Source organism: Brachyhypopomus gauderio, chromosome 7, assembly GCF_052324685.1.
Source record: "Brachyhypopomus gauderio isolate BG-103 chromosome 7, BGAUD_0.2, whole genome shotgun sequence".
NCBI lineage: Eukaryota > Metazoa > Chordata > Actinopteri > Gymnotiformes > Hypopomidae > Brachyhypopomus > Brachyhypopomus gauderio.
In genome coordinates this window covers 25490502-25509425 of record NC_135217.1, presented here as the reverse complement: position 1 = coordinate 25509425, position 18924 = coordinate 25490502, and the positions used below count along the sequence as shown (strand labels likewise).

Sequence of the window (18924 nt, the reverse complement as noted above, 5' to 3'; positions counted from 1 at the left end):
CCACTGTGGTCTGCTGTAGTTTATTATTCCACTGTGGTCTACTACAGTTTTATATTCAAATGTGGCCTGCTGTAGTTTAATATTACACTGAGGTCTGCTGTAGTTTATTATTCCACTGTGGTCTACTACAGTTTTATATTCCACTGTGGTCTACTACAGTTTAATATTCCACTGTGGTCTACTACAGTTTATTATTCCACTGTGGTCTGCTGTAGTTTTATATTCCACTGTGGTCTACTACAGTGTTATATTCCACTGTGGTCTGCTGTAGTTTTATATTCCACTGTGGTCTACTACAGTTTTATATTCCACTGTGGTCTGCTGTAGTTTACTATTCCACTGTGGTCTGCTGTAGTTTTATATTCCACTGTGGTCTACTACAGTTTAATATTCCACTGTGGTCTACTACAGTGTTATATTCCACTGTGGTCTGCTGTAGTTTTATATTCCACTGTGGTCTACTACAGTTTTATATTCCACTGTGTCCTTCTGGTACATGTGTGTGCTGGACCAGGTTGCAGGCAGCACACTGCTGCTGGCTCCTTCTCTCTGTGGTCAGTCACCTCATCTGCTACTGACCTGTTACTGTTTCATTTATTGGCACCACGTGTGTTGTTGATAGGGTCTTCTGAAAAAATGAAATAAATAAAAAATTGCTAACCATACATTTTGATTGTCACTGTGGTTCCTCGTTATTGTGGGCTGATGTACGCTGTCTTCTTAATATTCAAGCTGCAGTTTTTTTCCCCACTTTTTTGTGGAGTAGCAAAAGAAACACAGGCCTCTTTTGTTGAAGATGACAGGGTTATAAACCTTTGCCTTCTCATTGTATGCATCCTCTGGCCTTCAGCGCTGTACTCTGAGCAGGCCTGTCTCTAAAGATGTTACCTCTGCAAATCTGAAATAAAGAAAACTCCAAGCGCCTCGCGTGCGTTCCATGGCCAGGCGGGCATTTGCCTTGAGTGCATTCATCACACTCACATCTGATCTTCATCTCTGCTTCACGCTCACTGCCAGTGTCCATGGACGTTTCTGTCTTTGGAGCGCTAATGGCTTGTTGCGTTAAGGCGATGTGCGTTCATCTAGATTTGTTAGCCAAAGGCTAATCTGAATGCAAAGTTAGCAGTGCATCGCAGATGGTGTGTTATATGTGTTGTGTGCTGACGGCTCTCTTCAGGGTGCGTTGGTTTCAGAGGGTGGCACATCACAACTGTCAGGAATACTGGAAACACACCAGTTTAACTGAAACACTGTAAACACACCAGTTTAACTGGTGCAATGGCGTCAGTTTAACTGGCCCTCTGGGTGCTGCTTTTATGCCTTTGATGGTGTCTTTAAATAGACCACTGCTACAAGTAGCCCTAAATGTTTATGAAGCGTTTTTCTACTTACATCCTGAGAACAACTCAACATGTAGTTTATAGTGCGAATAGAAGGAGTGTGTTTAGTCATTTTGCTATCGCTGACAGTCTTCCTTCAAGACAATATCTAGTTTTGTAGCCTCTTTTAAGAGTGTCAGAAAGGGGCTTTTTATTTAAAAAACCGTGCTTCATTTAAATTCCTCCCCAGACTGGGGACTTTTACTGTGGCGAGGTTTGCAGTGGTTTGTCTTTGGTGATTTGCTAGTCTGCCCTAGGCACCCCTCCCTGTGTAATTGTGGTTCAAAGACTATTAAAGCTTCAGTTTCTGAAGGGAATTTACAGTGGGATGAAAGGGCAAACACACCAAGTGAGAAATGTAAAGCTTCGGCTTTGATTCAGCAGGAACACATGACTAAACCCCACACCCTTCCCCATCTAGACTCAGCTAGCACATCTGAGGGCCTCTAAGAGCTGCCCTGCCCGAGCTGTCCTGCCTGAGTTGTCCTACCCAAGTTGTCCTACCCGAGCTGTCCTGCCTGAGTTGTCCTGCCAGAGTTGTCCTGCCCGAGCTGTCCTGTGCGTCCTGAAACGTGAGAAGGCCCTGCTGTAGTTTTGCCGAGACTCTAAATTACTTACACATTGAACCAGGTCCGTGAAAAGCAAACCTCTTGTTTTACATCTGTCTACAATAAGCACATTTCAGACTGAGAGAAAGACTCTCTGTGTTTGCTTTCTCTTTGAAATATGAGCCAAGTGTAATACCAGCAGATATTCTTTTACCCCACACTGGTTCTTTTACCCCACACTGGTTCTTTTACCCCGCACTGCTAACAGTGTTCCTCTTTTTTGCCCCACGCTGATAAAGTGCCCTTGAACATGGCTGCGTGCAGGTGCTGGCGCGTCTGCCCGACCCCCTTCTGAGCGAAGCCGTGTCTTCTCCTTCATCAGCTCCATCATGGCTGAAGCTCCCTGCAGTGATGCTCCTATGTGAAAGCACAGTCCTGCTGGTCCCAGCAGAGCTCCACGGTAGAGGCCCATATTCAGGGATTCTGGAGGAAAGCTATCACTCCAGAACGTTCTGCCTGTTCTAGGGTTCCTCACATATAGGGAGTACGAGGTCCACAGGAATAATAAGGAAGGTTATATTTGTGTTTGCTCTAGTGCATAAAGGCCCCATGGACCTATTGACACTGAGTTCATATTGCTGGTGTCAGTGCAGCTAGATTCTGCTGGTTAGAACCCAGATGGAGGAAGGCCTGATGACCCCTGTGACCCCCTGCTCTAGTTAACCTTTGGTTAGGGTTGGGGTTAGATAGATGCTTTCTCTTCAGAAAATGTTTTTCCTGTAAATATACATCCCTGTTGAGCTGCCGTCTCTCTGGAGGAACCCGCTGGACTGGGGAACTCGCTGATGTCATGGGCCTTCTGGAAATAGCTGCTGTTTTAGATACGTCACAGGAAATGTCACAGAATGCTGAAGCTTGTTTAATTAATTTTCCTTTGAGTTATACAACTGCCCTAGATTCAGCTGCTATTTTGTTGTTCGTTGTTGTCCTTGGTGGTGTTTTCATGTTTTCATTTGAAATTTGTTATGCGATTAAAAGCAATGTTGTTTTTTTTTGTTTGTTTACTCCTTTGCACATACATATGAGTGTGATGAAATGGTAAACATCATCCTGGTAAGTAGCTTTGAGTAACATGTCAGTATACATCACTCCCCATCAGCACTGCACTATCACAGTACGACACCAGCATCAGTACCACATCACACCAGCATCAGTACCACATCACACCAGCATCAGTACCACATCACACAAGCGTCAGTACCACATCACACCAGCATCAGTACCACATCACACCAGCGTCAGTACCACATCACACCAGCGTCAGTACCACATCACACAAGCGTCAGTACCACATCACACCAGCGTCAGTACCACATCACACAAGCGTCAGTACCACATCACACCAGCGTCAGTACCACATCACACCAGCGTCAGTACCACATCACACAAGCGTCAGTACCACATCACACAAGCGTCAGTACCACATCACACCAGCATCAGTACCACATCACACAAGCGTCAGTACCACATCACACCAGCGTCAGTACCACATCACACAAGCATCAGTACCACATCACACCAGCGTCAGTACCACATCACACAAGCGTCAGTACCACATCACACCAGCATCAGTACCACATCACACAAGCATCAGTACCACATCACACCAGCGTCAGTACCACATCACACCAGCGTCAGTACCATATCACACAAGCGTCAGTACCACATCACACAAGCGTCAGTACCACATCACACCAGCGTCAGTACCACATCACACAAGCGTCAGTATCACATCACACCAGCATCAGTACCACATCACACAAGCGTCAGTATCACATCACACCAGCGTCAGTACCTCATCACACAAGCGTCAGTACCACATCACACCAGCATCAGTACCACATCACACCGGCGTCAGTACCACATCACACAAGCGTCAGTACCACATCACACCAGCATCAGTACCACATCACACCAGCGTCAGTACCACATCACACCAGCATCAGTACCACATCACACAAGCGTCAGTACCACATCACACAAGCGTCAGTACCACATCACACAAGCATCAGTACCACATCACACAAGCGTCAGTACCACATCACACCAGCATCAGTACCACATCGCACCATTTCTGAAGTTAGAGAAGTGAGCAGGATTTCCAGATGGGTCAAACTTGGCTGTCTGTCTCTTCTCTTTGAGATTTCACATCACGTTGCTCTAAATATTCTACTCAACATCCCTTTCTGCCTGAAACCCCTCACCCGAGTGTAAACAGCGCCAGCAAAGTCTTGCTTTGGTTTATGATGCCAGTTGCTGAATAATCCTGGAATGTCAATGCCACCAGAATGTGTCATCATCCATTTAAACAAAATGGATTGTTAAAAGTTTTATAAAAATAGGGTCCCGGTATTTCTCAAGACAGTAGACAGGCAAGCAGTGTGTCAGAACAGTGTATTCTGTGTTAATGGATTCTAAAATGAATTTGCCATCTTCAATTAGCCTTAGAGATTCTGATCAAAGCAAATGTGAGATCTGACATGCTGTTCATTAGAGACATATTAGAAAATAGTGTCCATGAATTAGGGCCTGTTTTGTGTAGATTTAGCATTGTTGCTCAGGTGTGTACGTCTCCTGGACAACGGGCTCTACTGAACCTCAAACTGAAGAAGAATGTCTGTTTCAAATACCTGATTCATCAGTGAAATAACCATAGAAACCTGACATGATTTACCACCTTCAAGTGCTGTATGGGTGTGGATGTGGGTAGGTGTGGGAGTGTGTGTCTGTTGTGTGATCCCCATTCCAAATGCTGTTTGTGGATAGCAGAGACTCACTGTTACAGACTGTTATAAATGGTAATCAAATGTTTCCAAAGAATTTTTATACAAAGCCCCTCTCTCTCTCTCTCTCTCTCTCTCTCTCTCTCTCTCTCTCTCTCTCTCTCTCTCTCTCTCTCTCTCTCTCTCTCTCTCTCTCTCTCTCTCCCCTCTCTCTCCCTCTCTCTTTTCTCTCTCTCACTCCCTCTTTCTCTTTCACCCCTTCTCACCCCCCCTATTGACTTCTGGGGTTTTCTTAATGTTACTAATGGCACATGGCAAAGGGCATAAGTAATGGAGAAAGATCAGACAGGTCAATGACAAAAGCCCAGCTCAATCAAGGCTCCCATGGGATTAACATAGCTGCAGCTCAGCTAGCGTATTAGCCATCCCACTACACAGGCGTGTGGGCCAGGACTAGGGTAATGTGAAGGGGTCCTCAGGGACAGAGACATAGCTATGATATGTCTGCTCTCTCTTTCACACACACACACAAACACACTGTAATGTCATCTCTCTCCTCTCGTTGTAGAAATCGAGCCATGGATTCGGCGTTTCAGAGCAGAGGGCACAGTGGACTATTCACAGCTGACCTTTGACCCCGGCCAGAACGAACTGATTGTGGGTGCAAGGTAATGAGCTAGTTCTCTCCTACCATGTGAACTTCAGTTAGGAGGTCACAGGGGGGCGGGAAGACCGGTCTCCTAGATAACACATTTAATTAGACTTACTGCAATATTGGATGCATTTCCTACGGTGTGAATGTCACAGTGCTACACTCACCTGCAGGGGGTTCCGTAAGGCGTAAGGTCACATGATTAAGGTCTTGGCTCTGACGTCCTTGACTGCACTGCTGAGAGTGAGAGTGTTCAGTCACGCGTCATTCGGGAAGCCGTCTAACACCTTCATTGAGTGGGAATGAAATGGTAAACTTGAGATCCCTGACATCCTCCCCATGTCCACCCTTAATTAAGCAGCGTGATGAGTTCCACTGTCTTGTTCTCCTCTTCCTCACTTGTGAGAAAAAGAAAGAAATGTGTTGGCAGCTGGAAAGTCTCCAAGCAATTATTTAGTGACAACTGTAGGTTTGAGCTGAAGAGCTGTTAACAGTCCGCTCACACACACACCAGAACCAGGAGAATTACATTTTCTCTGGGCAAAAGGAATAATCTTTCACTTTAGACCTAATTCAGCATTATTAGGCCAGGTTTCCTCCTCACTTTGAGTCTGCACCATAAACTGCTTACAGCTTCACTACATGAGAGTCAGGAGCTCAGACGCACACAGCAGCCCGATACAACGCTTTCGCTTTGAATCCACGCCAGAGCCGTGTCCTTGAAGTTCGGCGTTTCCCTCAGAGTGGTGCAGTTCAGTCCATAACAGCAATCACAGAGCTCAAGGAAAGAGGTTTAAATGAAGCAGAAAACCCACTAAGCCCCCGTGCCGCCCCCGTCAGAACAAGCTCTTAAACGGACTAGTCTGAGATTATTTTTCTGAAACAGGATGCCACACTCACTCGTTGACCTCCTACAACCCAGTTAGTCAGCAGGACCCTCGCGGGGAGAATCTGAACAAGGCCGCACAGTTGCTGGGTCCACCCAGCCTTGGCAGCAACACCAATGTAGGAATGCCCGACTCGGCAAATCTGCAGATGCATTTCACATGCAGACTACAGATGGCAGGCAGAGTCTGACAGGTGCGTGAAGGTGCACGCTGCAAGAACTTATTTTCTTTTTAAATCCTGCCTGTTGGCTTCAATAGTAAAATCTATAATGGAAATAAAAGATGGACAAAATGCTCATTAATTTGATTTATCACAAAGGAAAAAGGCAAGTTATCCTTGGTGTGGATAAATTGCCTGGTGGGGTGATTGATTTCTGGTGAATGTGAATCGATGCTGAACTGGAAAGGGAGGTCCATCCAGGCCTGAGGCTGCTGGCTGAACTGGGCGTCCTGGGAGCCGAGCCGTCCCTCCGCTCTGAACACCGCCCTACCTAACGGGTTCCTGGGAAGGTCCTGAGAAGGTTCTGACATGGGGCTGCCTGAGTAAACACAGAAACCTTGACATTATTTGTTGAGATCAGAGTTAACGAACAGCAGAGGATGCAGTGTTACTGTGCATTGTGCAAGCTTCCATCATCTCTGGTTTCATAAGTGTTTTATTATGACACTCTGGAGTTTGTATGTTTCCTTTTTTATTACTCATTTAGATTCTGTGTAATTGTGTCATTTGCAGTGCGTGATCATGTGATTCAGCTGAAACACAGAGATATAGTGCATTGCAGAGCTGGAGTTTGGTTGCATGTAACTAACATTCAATTCCTTAGTGGCCAAACACAAAGGTATGGTGTTAAATCTTGGAGCAAATGCGTCTCATAGATGACTGTGGAGTGTGTGTTGGTTGCTATGGTGTGAGAACTAGCACCAGAACCACTGTGTGATGTCTGCTACCATGGACAGATGTTCACCTTGCAGCACGTTCTACTCCTGTTTGGAACGCTGTGTCATTTTGTTTAACTTGCGTATCTGCTGAGCAGAATTTGACAGGATCTTCATCATACCTTCTGTGCTTGTCCTATACCATTAATAACGTCAAATCGATAGATAAGCTAATGCCTGCCGCAGAACTGATTATTGCATGCTGGTGTTGAGTGATCAACAGAGCAGTTCCCTGCTCTCTACTGCAGAGCACAGCAGGAGGCCCTAGCACATAGTCCAGAGTCCTTGGGTAGTACAGTGTCCACAGGGTACCTACTGTCCTCAGGTAGTACAGGATCCTCAGGTAGTACAGTGTCCTCTGGTAGTACAGGATCCTCAGGTTGTCCAGTGTCTTCAGGTAGTACAGTGTCCTCAGGTAGTACAGTGTCCTCAAGTAGTACAGGATCCTCAAGTAGTCAAGTGTCCTCAAGGTACCTGGTGTCCTCAGGTAGTACAGGATCTTCAGGTAGTACAGGGTCCTCGGGTAGTACAGTGTCCTCAGGTAGTCCAGTGTCCTATGGTAGTACAGTGTCCTCAGGTAGTACAGGATCCTCAGGTTGTCCGGTGTCCTCGGGTAGTCCAGTGTCCTCAGGTAGTACAGGATCCTCAAGTAGTCAAGTGTCCTCAAGGTACCTGTTGTCCTCAAGTAGTCCAGTGTCCTCAGGTAGTCCAGTGTCCTCAGGTAGTACAGTGTCCTCAGGTAGTCCAGTGTCCTCAGGTAGTCCAGTGTCCTCAGGTAGTACAGGATCCTCAGGTAGTACAGGGTCCTCGGGTAGTCCAGTGTCCTCAGGTAGTCCAGTGTCCTATGGTAGTACAGTGTCCTCAGGTAGTACAGGATCCTCAGGTTGTCCGGTGTCCTCGGGTAGTCCAGTGTCCTCAGGTAGTACAGGATCCTCAAGTAGTCAAGTGTCCTCAAGGTACCTGTTGTCCTCAAGTAGTCCAGTGTCCTCAGGTAGTACAGTGTCCTCAGGTAGTCCAGTGTCCTCACATGCTGCACTCTCCTCTTGGCCTCACACAAAGCCCCAGGAGCTACACTCTGGCCTTGCGCACAATACTCTGACCCATGTATTTCAAACCAGTATATACCTGTCTCAACACAGTGATATACTATTATCATGTTTGTATTAATGCATTTGTAAATAAATATATGATGGTCACATACCAGAATTTTTACTGTCCTCTAATAACAGGCAACTAGCTGCCAATACATTTTTATAAAGATGCCCTGCACTGCCTTAGATAATGTGCAGCATGGTGTTAGAGCAGCGCTGATGGACTCTTCTGGTGGGAACAGTATTGATTACTAGTAGATAATCAATACATGTGGTGATTTAGTAAATGAACTGAAGTCACAACTGCCTGAGCTACAGGACACTCTTCATAGATGCTACCTCATGGTGTGATCCAGCTTCTCACTTAGCTCTTACACACACACACACACACACACACACACACACACACACACACACACACACACACACACACACACACACACACACACACACACACACACACACACCAGTGACATCACCACACATTTGGCTGGAGTTCTGCTTCACTCCACAGGCCACCTACCCACCTACACCCTTAACCCCTATACCCCTACTTACACCCCTAAACCCTACACCCCTAACCCCTACACCCTACCTACACCCCACCTACACCCTTAACCCCTATACCCCTACTTACACCCCTAAACCCTACACCCCTAACCCCTACACCCCACCTACACCCTTAACCCCTATACCCCTACTTACACCCCTAAACCCTACACCCTACCTACACCCCACCTACACCCTTAACCCCTATACCCCTACTTACACCCCTAAACCCTACACCCTACCTACACCCCACCTACACCCTTAACCCCTATACCCCTACTTACACCCCTAACCCCTACACCCCTAACCCCTACACCCTACCTACACCCCACCTACACCCTTAACCCCTATACCCCTACTTACACCCCTAAACCCTACACCCTACCTACACCCCACCTACACCCTTAACCCCTATACCCCTACTTACACCCCTACCCACCTACACCCTTAACCCCTACACCCCACCTACACCCTTAACCCCTATACCCCTACTTATACCCCTAACCCCTACACCCTACCTACACCCCACCTACACCCCTACCTACACCCCACCTACACCCTTAACCCCTATACCCCTACTTACACCCCTAACCCCTACACCCCCACCTACACCCCACCTACACCCTTAACCCCTATACCCCTACTTACACCCCTAACCACTACAACCCTAACCCCTACACCCTACCTACACCCCACCTACACCCTTAACCCCTATACCCCTACTTACACCCCTAACCACTACACCCCTAACCCCTACACCCCACCTACACCCCTAATCCCTATACCCATACTTACACCCCTAACCCCTACACCCCTCCCAATACCCCTAACCCATATACCCCTACTTACACCCCTAACCACTACACCCGTAACCCCTACACCCCTACCTACACCCCACCTACACCCTTAACCCCTATACCCCTACTTACACACCTAACCCCTACACCCCTACCTACACCCCACCTACACTCCTAACCCCTATACCCCTACTTACACCCCTACCTACACCCCACCTACACCCCTAACCCCTATACCCCTACTTACACCCCTAACCCCTACACCCCTACCTACACCCCACCTACACCCTTAACCCCTATACCCCTACTTACACCCCTAACCACTACACCCCTACCTACACCCCACCTACACCCTTAACCCCTATACCCCTACTTACACCCCTAACCACTACACCCCTACCTACACCCCACCTACTCCCTTAACCCCTATACCCCTCCAAACTCCCCTAAACCCTACACCCCTACCTACACCCCACCTACACCCTTAACCCCTATACCCCTACTTACACCCCTAACCCCTACACCCCTACCTACACCCTTAACCCCTATACCCCTACTTACACCCCTAACCCCTACACCCCTACCTACACCCCACCTACACCCTTAACCCCTATACCCCTCCAAACACCCCTAAACCTACACCCCTACCTACACCCCACCTACGCCCTTAACCCCTATACCCCTCCAAACACCCCTAAACCCTACACCCCTACCTACACCCCACCTACACCCTTAACCCCTATACCCCTACTTACACCCCTAACCACTACAACCCTAACCCCTACACCCTACCTACACCCCACCTACACCCCTAACCCCTATACCCCTACTTACACCCCTAACCCCTACACCCTACCTACATCCCACCTACACCCCTAACCCCATACACCCCTACTTACACCCCTAACCACTACACCCCTCCCAACACCACTAACCCCTATACTCCTACTTACACCCCTAACCACTACACCCCTAACCCCTACACCCCTACTTACACCCCTAACCCCTACACCCCTCCCTACACCCCTAACCCCTATACCCCACCCTACACCCATCCCAACACCCCTAACCCCTACACCCCTCCCTACAGCCATAACCCCAACACCCCTCCAGTCGTGGTCCCCTGCACCTCCACCTCCACCTTTCTCTGAGCGAATATCTAGATGGATGATGGATGGAGCCAGTACGGTTCTGAAACCTGCCAGTGTTCCAAAAGTGAATGTGGTTTCTTTCTCAAATCATTGCAACACATGAATTCACTTGAAACGAAGCAGCTCACAGAAGTGATCATTCAGGGAACCGCATCCAGATCAGAGAGTGTAGTGCAGCCACATGTCAGACTCTGTGTTGTCAGGATAATAACATGTTTATCTTCTCTCTCTTGACCCACCATCTCTCCCTCGCAGAAACCATCTATTCAGGCTGCATCTGGAGGACCTCTCACTCATCCAGGTACGTCAAGCTCTCCCCTCTCTTTGGTACCCGCACGTCTCCGGGTTCAGGGCGGCCGGGTGAGGTTCAGGGTCTGCTGCTCGGACACGGCAACACCTTTGCAGACGGGGGAGGAGGTGGATCGGCACCGTCGTGCTGGGCCCAGAACTCCTCGAGGTTGTTTCATCTGCTATTGTTGTTTGTCATCTGTTTGTTTTAGTCATTAATTATGCAGGTGTAATAGGTTTTCCTAGCCCCCCCCCCCGGGCTTCATCTCTGTGCTCTGGAATATACGGCCATTTTGGTTTTGTACAAGTGATGAAGCATAAGTGACATCTGATTATGATTACAGAATTTCACAGTCGTGCTGCAACTGAGTTCATGTTCTGCTTGAGCGCCTCAAAGGGCAAGAGTGATCGCAACCATACACACACACACACACACACACACACACACACACACACATCTGAAATCTCCCAGTGCCTGTGCACAGGACAGTTTACAGTTGTCCCACCTTGAAATATTCAAATCCTGCAGTTTCCATGTATTCCAGAGAAAGGTCTAGTTTGGCAGTTACATGTATTCCAGAGTAAGGTCCAGTTTGGCAGTGACATGGCTGCAGTTTAGACTTGTGTTGCTATTCACCACCTGCTGAGTTAAGCATCTTGTAACCCAGGCAGTAGCTGTGCAAACACTGGCACGCTACAGAATTTCTTTGGATGCTTTTCTAATGCCAAGCAGGACTGCTTTGAAGCCAGAGGTGCTCCAGACCACGGGGTGCTCCAGACCACAGGGGTGCTCTAGACCATGGGGGGGGGGGGGGGGCTCCAGACCATGGGGGGGGTTGCTCCAGACCATGGGGGGGTTGCTCCAGACCCGATTGCACGTATCACAGGGACGGGACACCTCCCAAAAGAAGAGTGCCCACCCCCCACACAGTGTCAGTTAGGGTCCAAGAGAGAGAACCTTTCATTCACACCCACTCAGACAGTGATGAGTCTGCCATTCCCTCCCTATCAAACCCTTTTCCCTACTGAATCCTCCTGCCAATCCAACAGCAAGCACTCTTAGATGGTTCTTCTTTCTGGTCATGTCAAATTTGGCCTTAGGCAACTCTGTAAAGAGAAGGAAAAATGTTCAGATGATCTGTTTTCAGGCGAGAGTGCCAATTTAGTTTGACCTCAGGAGTATCGTCGCTTTCACTCTCACTACCCCTCCTGCGTTTGGATGGATGTGGGTTTGTGTGCTCCTGCGTTTGGATGGATGTGGGTTTGTGTGCTTTTAAGTGTGCTTTTTCCATGCTCTTTGGACCAAGAGACAGGGCAGAACATCCCTGTGTATTCACCACAGCACTGAAGTTAAGGACTTCATTTTGAATAGGGCCTAGTCAGATCCTGTGGGATGCGATGAGAAATGTGCCATTGTGCAGTGTTTGTCAGCAGGTGTTTGTCAGCAGGTGTTGTCAGGCAGGCACTGTTGTCTCTTTTTCCCTAAAATATTCTTGGGTAGTGGCTTTTTAACCAAATGTCTGAAAAATGACTAAGCTACCACATTCACTCATCTTTGTTTGGCTGGGCAGGTTGTCATTAGCATGGTCACCAGGGAACTGAACACATATTATGTTCTACATACTATATACTGTGTAGTATATACTATCTACATAATGTGCTTAACTGTGGTGTGTTAGTCAGGCATTTATACAGCACTCGTAAATTTTTGGAGGGGGGGGGTGGCAATTATAAATTGTTGATGGGGGGGGGGGGGGGGGGGGGGGGGGATGGACACAAATTAAGTATTATATTGCGATCGATCGATCGCCAGTGGTTGGCGAATTAGTAACTCATTGAATCATAGATGTAGATCAGAGATAAATAAACTAGATTTTTTTCAGCGTGAGAAATCGGATGTGTGGCGTGTGAGCGTGTGAAGACGGTCAAATGCGTGTGTCTCACGCTCATTGCGTTAGAGTTGGCAACCCTGAGTACCAGCAGTGTATGCATCTAAATGGAAGAACATAGTTCAAACAGCGGGAGGATATTTTGCTAGCTAGCTGGTCTGATCAGGTGGCTGGGATCATTGTAATGTCAATATAACAGAATATAACAATGTTTAATGTCTATTTACCTTGGAAATTAGCTTGAGATATTCCCACAAATGTTACTAATCTACTGATTACTGTTGTAATCTACTGTTGTAAAAAGTGCTATATAAATAAATTTGACTTGACTTGACTTGACTAATCACAAAGTTCTCACCAAAACCAATGCAATGCTTATGAATTATTTAGCCAATATGAAAAATCCCATTTAACGTAAACATAACACATGAACAAAATAGGACAAAGACCCAGAGCAAAGACTGCTATTTATTATGTATTTTTGCATCCTAATATTTTTTCAAATTTCCCCATCATTCTCATAGTTATATTGCTATTCCAATATATTTGTGTCGACATGTCTACTTAGACAGAACAAACAGGTCAAAACAGGTCACAAGATATGTGATTATACTCACATATCATTAAGATACATCATCAGTACTAAGGAAAGTGAAGCCTCTCTGTGTTGGCACTTACTGGCAACATGCATACACCTGTACAAGACTGCATTTCTTATGAATAAATAATATATACTTATTATAAAATTCTCTTTAAAATCATGTCTGAGAGAAACATCTTTAAATGTAAATCTAGGCCCACAGGGAGGGGAAACTCTCCCACCTCTGCTCACTTGGACTGACTTTGGAATTATATAATATAATTAATTTAGGGTATATGTATGTATATATATATCATAGTGTCAGATATAACAGAAGTGCTAACAGTATGTTAGCTTGTGAGGTTAGTTTGCAAGCTAGTAAGTTACAAATGATACAAGCTGATATGCAAATATCCAGATCACACTGGATTCTAAATGATGAGATCCCATAAATAAAAGAACCAACAAGGCGATTCAGATCGGATAAGACAGACACAGAGAGATTAGATCAGACAGGCAGAGAGAGATCAGATGAGATAAGCAGAGAGAGATTAGATCAGACAAGCAGAGAGAGAGAGAGAGAGAGAGAGAGAGAGAGAGAGAGAGAGAGAGAGAGAGAGAGAGAGAGAGAGAGAGGATCTTACAGGCAGAGAGAGATCAGATCGAACTGGCAGAGAGAGAGAGCATCAGACAGGCAGAGAGAGATCAGATCAGATAGGCAGAGAGAGAGAATCAAACAGGCAGAGAGAGAGAGGATCGGACAGGCAGAGAGGGATTAAATCAGATAGGCAGAGAGAGAGAATCAGACAGGCAGAGAGAGAGAATCAAACAGGCAGAGAGAGAGAGGATCAGACAGGCAGAGAGAGAGAGGATCAGACAGGAAGAGAGAGAGGATCAGACAGGCAGAGAGGTTTGTGGCAAGAATGTTATTATATCAGCAAAACTGCATGAAATTAATGTTTTAATGTGCATAGTGGAGAAAAACCTCAAAATATCTGCTACAGTGAGAAGAAAACCCAAACTGCACTTAAAAGGTGGATGGATGGATGGATGGATGGATGGATGGATGGATAGATAGATAGATAGATAGATAGATAGATAGATAGATAGATAGATAGATAGATAGATAGATAGATAGATAGAGTCTATGATACAGTATTAGAAACTCATTCACTATGGTGATGACTTTTTACTATGTGTCCCATTAGTCACAGGGGAGAAAGCGGTATCACTGGCGCTAATCCATGTGAAACTCTCCATAAATAAACTACCAGTTTCATTTTTCAGGCAGTCAGAACCATTCTAATCTCGCTGTATTTTGTATATCATAATTCATAATGCAGCCACCATCTTTAAAGGACTTTCACAGCTTTGCTGTAAGAGCAGCCACTGATCTCTTCTGATCTCCACTTATTACAGGCTCTCCACTGATCTCTACTGATCTCCACTGGTTACAGGCTCTCCACCGATCTCTACTGATCTCCACTGATTACAGGCTCTCCACTGATCTCTTCTGATCTCCACTGATTACAGGCTCTCCATCGATCTCTACTGATCTCCACTGATTACAGGCTCTCCACTGATCTCTACTGATCTCCACTGATTACAGGCTCTCCACTGATCTCTACTGATCTCCACTGATCACAGGTTCTCTACTGATCTCCAGTGATCACAGGTTCTCTGCTGATCACAGATTCTCTACTGATCACAGGCTCTCCACTGATCACAAACCTTACTTTTATGTTTTTCACTATATTTTATCATGACTAGGGGTATGAGTCGGCAGGGTGATTATATATGTAATTGAAATTGTGGGTTTTGCTGCATTTTAGCTTTGCTGTCTTTGTCTTTGGTGTGAGGTTTCTCTTCTTATTGAAAAATAATCTTTTTGTACATGGTCTTTGACAGAATACAATCAACTCAACTTAACTAAACTAGTTTGTGAAAAATGGTGATTTTTACTGTGGCATTAGCAACGTTATGATCATAGCAGTACAGTTGTCTCAGGAAGGTTGCTTCTGTAAGGATGACATTGGTAATAGAACACTTTCTATGACAGAGATGTTGAGTCAGGACTTATGTAAAAGTGCTGTTTCTGTACTTTATTGATCTCCCACAGTGGAGCTTTTCAGCAGCAGTGATATGTATGGAATAAAACACACCACAAAATCTGGTTGCACCTTTCAGCACCTGTGTTCATATTTTAACCTCAGAAGGCCTTCTGCTGAATGACTCTGGTATTTCAGTAGTATTTCTTGGCCTTTTCTTAATGTGCAGCGTGCATTCTTTAGACTCGGCAATACGCCACAGCCACGTGATCACTGCAGTATCAGGTTAGACGGCTGAAATGCCCAACAAGATATAGACTTTACACTTCTATTGATCCAGTCTGAGCACGAGATATCTTAATCTTCTGCAGCTCCGGCTCCCCTAGTAGAAGCCCTGGCAGAAGCAAAAACTAGGAGTTCAGATCGGCTTCTGCAGGAGGTACACACCCCGAAGACAGGAAAGTGAAGTGTAGTCGATACTCCTGCACAGCCCAGGTGGGACTGTCTTCTCTGAAACAGAACTGGAAGAAAAGTCCTTTTATGGGATCTTGTTGTTTCTGCACAAAAGTGGGATCATTCTGTAAATCCAGATCACACCCGCCCAGCGTCCCCAGAGATCTCTCTCCGTCAACAAATGTTGTCACTTTTAGGGACACATGGAGTCTGTTCACCCTAGTAACGATCATGTTTGGGTGTCTGCTGTCCTGTCTGGCTGTCGCTAGAGGAAATGCCAAGAGGGAGGTGTCGGGTACTGAAAACGCTGCAGCAAACTAACATTACAGCCGAGCACCGTAATCACAAGTCTATTCTAGTCTTTGCTGTTTCCTCGCAGCTTGGAGCAGTGAAGCTGTGTAGTGTCTCAGCACAGACGCATACAGCACAGTACAGCACAGACATGTACAGCACAGACACGCACAGCACAGACGCGTGCAGCCGTGTTCAAAATGAGAAAGTCCCTTTTATTCTTTATCTCTGCGTGGTCCTCCCCTAATCCAGAAATGTAGGTTTCACCAATCTCATAATCCAGCAATGCAGTCTTCACAAGTTGAATCTCATAATCCAAAAATGAAAATTGTGTTTTTCCCCATATCCATTTTAACGTGAAATATCTTTCTGAAAGTCACTTTGCAGTTTCAAGGATCAGGTGGACACAGCAACAATGTAGCCACAAGCCACAAATGTTCTCATTTTGTTCCATTTACTTGGTTTGGAAATCTGTGCCTGAACGATGCTGCCCACAACAGTCCACACGTCATCCCACGTCAGCCCACGTCAGCCCACGTCAGTCTCGTGAGACTGATCTTAGTCAGAACTATTGCATTGCAATTGTTTAAAGCAAGAACATCTCAGTAAAGCTAATACAGAAGGAACCGTAACATTGTTACAGTTTGAGTTCGACAGTGTCTCCTGCACCGCTGAATGGAAGCTGTTCGTCTCATTCTTCCCGTCTGCGTGTGGCTCTACGCTCCATCAGGCTGAGCTGCGTCTGCTCTGGGGAGAGCGGCCTCCCTCGAGTACGCTCTACATTCAACTGCTTTAGCACTGCTGGAGACACTGATTAATGGCCCCGGATACATTTGCATTGTGTTCGTATGGTATTGTATTTCAGGCTTGACGAATGAACACACCTGAGCTTAACTCTGGTGTGCACGTTCCAGATCTGTTCAGCAGGGAATAGGCTGGATTAGCAATTTCCTGTTAATGAAGCACTAAACCATCTGAGAAATTAACGTTATTCTTTTTGCCTTTGCCTTTATGAATGCGCTGACACTGATAATACGAGTTCAGTGCTGAGTCTGTGTTAGTGTGTTAGTGTGTTACTGCGTGGCGGTGTTACTGCATGATGGTGTTGCCGCATGACAATGTTGCCGCGTGATGGTGTTGCTGCGTGACGGTGTTACCGCGTGACGGTGTTGCCGCGTGCCGGTGTTGCCGCGTGACGGTGTTGCCGCGTGACGGTGTTGCTGTGTGACGGAGATATCGCTCCTCGAGCAGAATAAATAGAAGTGGCTGGACCTTGTGAAGATGCCTCCTTCAGAGCAGGGTGAATGGCCAGTTGCCTCAGGTTCTGTGACACTGATGAATGGGGCCTCACTCATGCCCGGGGAGATTCTACTAGGCAATACCCCTCCCTGATCCCGCCCCTCGTCTGACATGTTTTGGAGTGGCGCAGCAAGCAGCCAATGGGAAATGACTCAGCTCAGCGCCTCTGCGTTTAGCCGAGTGTTGTAGCGCTTTGTGGAGCTGGCAGTAGGCGGCCCATCGTCCTGACACACACACACACACACTCTGGCCCCACGGGGCCAACATTTACACACACTCCTGCTGAGCTGTCGCTGTTATCACGGTGATTTAGAGCAGCGTGGAGCAGCTCGTGCCGAGACGCAATGCCCCTGCGCAGCACGATCGCGCAGCCTCCGTGCAGGGTTAGTGAAAGGAAACGGAGCCATTACTGTGATCAATAGCAGCATTGTGTTAGCCCAGTGTTGTGCAATAAATATTAAGTCTGAGCTTTGTTTAGACTCCTTTCATTGGTCTTACAAACACAGGCTGTAATGTACATAAATCAAATCAAATCAAATAATCAAATATATTTATATAGCGCTTTTCACAACACATGTTGTCACAAAGCGCTTTACAGGATTTACAAGATTAACAATACTATGGGTCCAAATCCCTAATGAGCAAGCCAAAGGCGATAGTGGCGTGGAAAAACTCCCTATGATGGTGGGGAATAGGAAGAAACCTTGGGAGGACCAAAACTCAAAAGGGAACCCATCCTCCATTGGGCGGCCCGTTAACACACAAATTACACAAAAAAAAATTATACAGACGAATAGACAAGTCACAATCAAATCACACAATCAGGCTAAGTATAAGGTAACTAGAATGAAAGTTCTGTGTGTTGATATTGTCAATGTAAATGTCTTGTGATGAACGCCAGGTTTTCATTCCATGTCGGAGTGATGATACTGGTATTGTAGGCTCCGACTGCAGTGTTACTCCCCAGGTGAACCTCGGAGAAGAAAGATATGTGATGTGATGTGCTGTACATGTACAATACATGTGCTGATTGTGAGAGGTGCGTGTGTCTGATCAGCTTGTGGCTCATGGGTCCTGACTTTCACATTTCATTGTTCACTTTCATTTTCAATTCAGCATAAATATTCGCTCTAAGAGGAGTAATCCCTGTCATATATTGGATTACATTTACTTATGTCCTGCAATTACACACTGTCAGTAAAACAATTACTTTATCTCAGAAGGAGCTAACAGAACTCTTGAGGCTGATTAATTCAGCTTCATCCAATAAATCTGTCATTGTGTTGTGGAATCGTGTATTGTA

At 46.3% G+C, this 18924-nt stretch overlaps 1 protein-coding gene across 2 annotated transcripts in view; it reads left to right on the top strand.

The window, feature by feature from the left end:
* The window catches only part of sema5a (sema domain, seven thrombospondin repeats (type 1 and type 1-like), transmembrane domain (TM) and short cytoplasmic domain, (semaphorin) 5A), a 117330-nt gene that overhangs the window by 31251 nt on the left and 67155 nt on the right, over positions 1-18924 (top strand). For both annotated transcript variants that reach the window (XR_013132425.1, XM_077012831.1), the window contains exons 3-4: positions 5279-5378; positions 11029-11074. Coding sequence is in view for 1 of the 2 variants with exons in the window: in XM_077012831.1 (XP_076868946.1) it covers positions 5279-5378; positions 11029-11074 (146 nt within the window). In the remaining variant the exon portion in view is untranslated. The remainder of the gene's footprint in view (positions 1-5278; positions 5379-11028; positions 11075-18924) is intronic.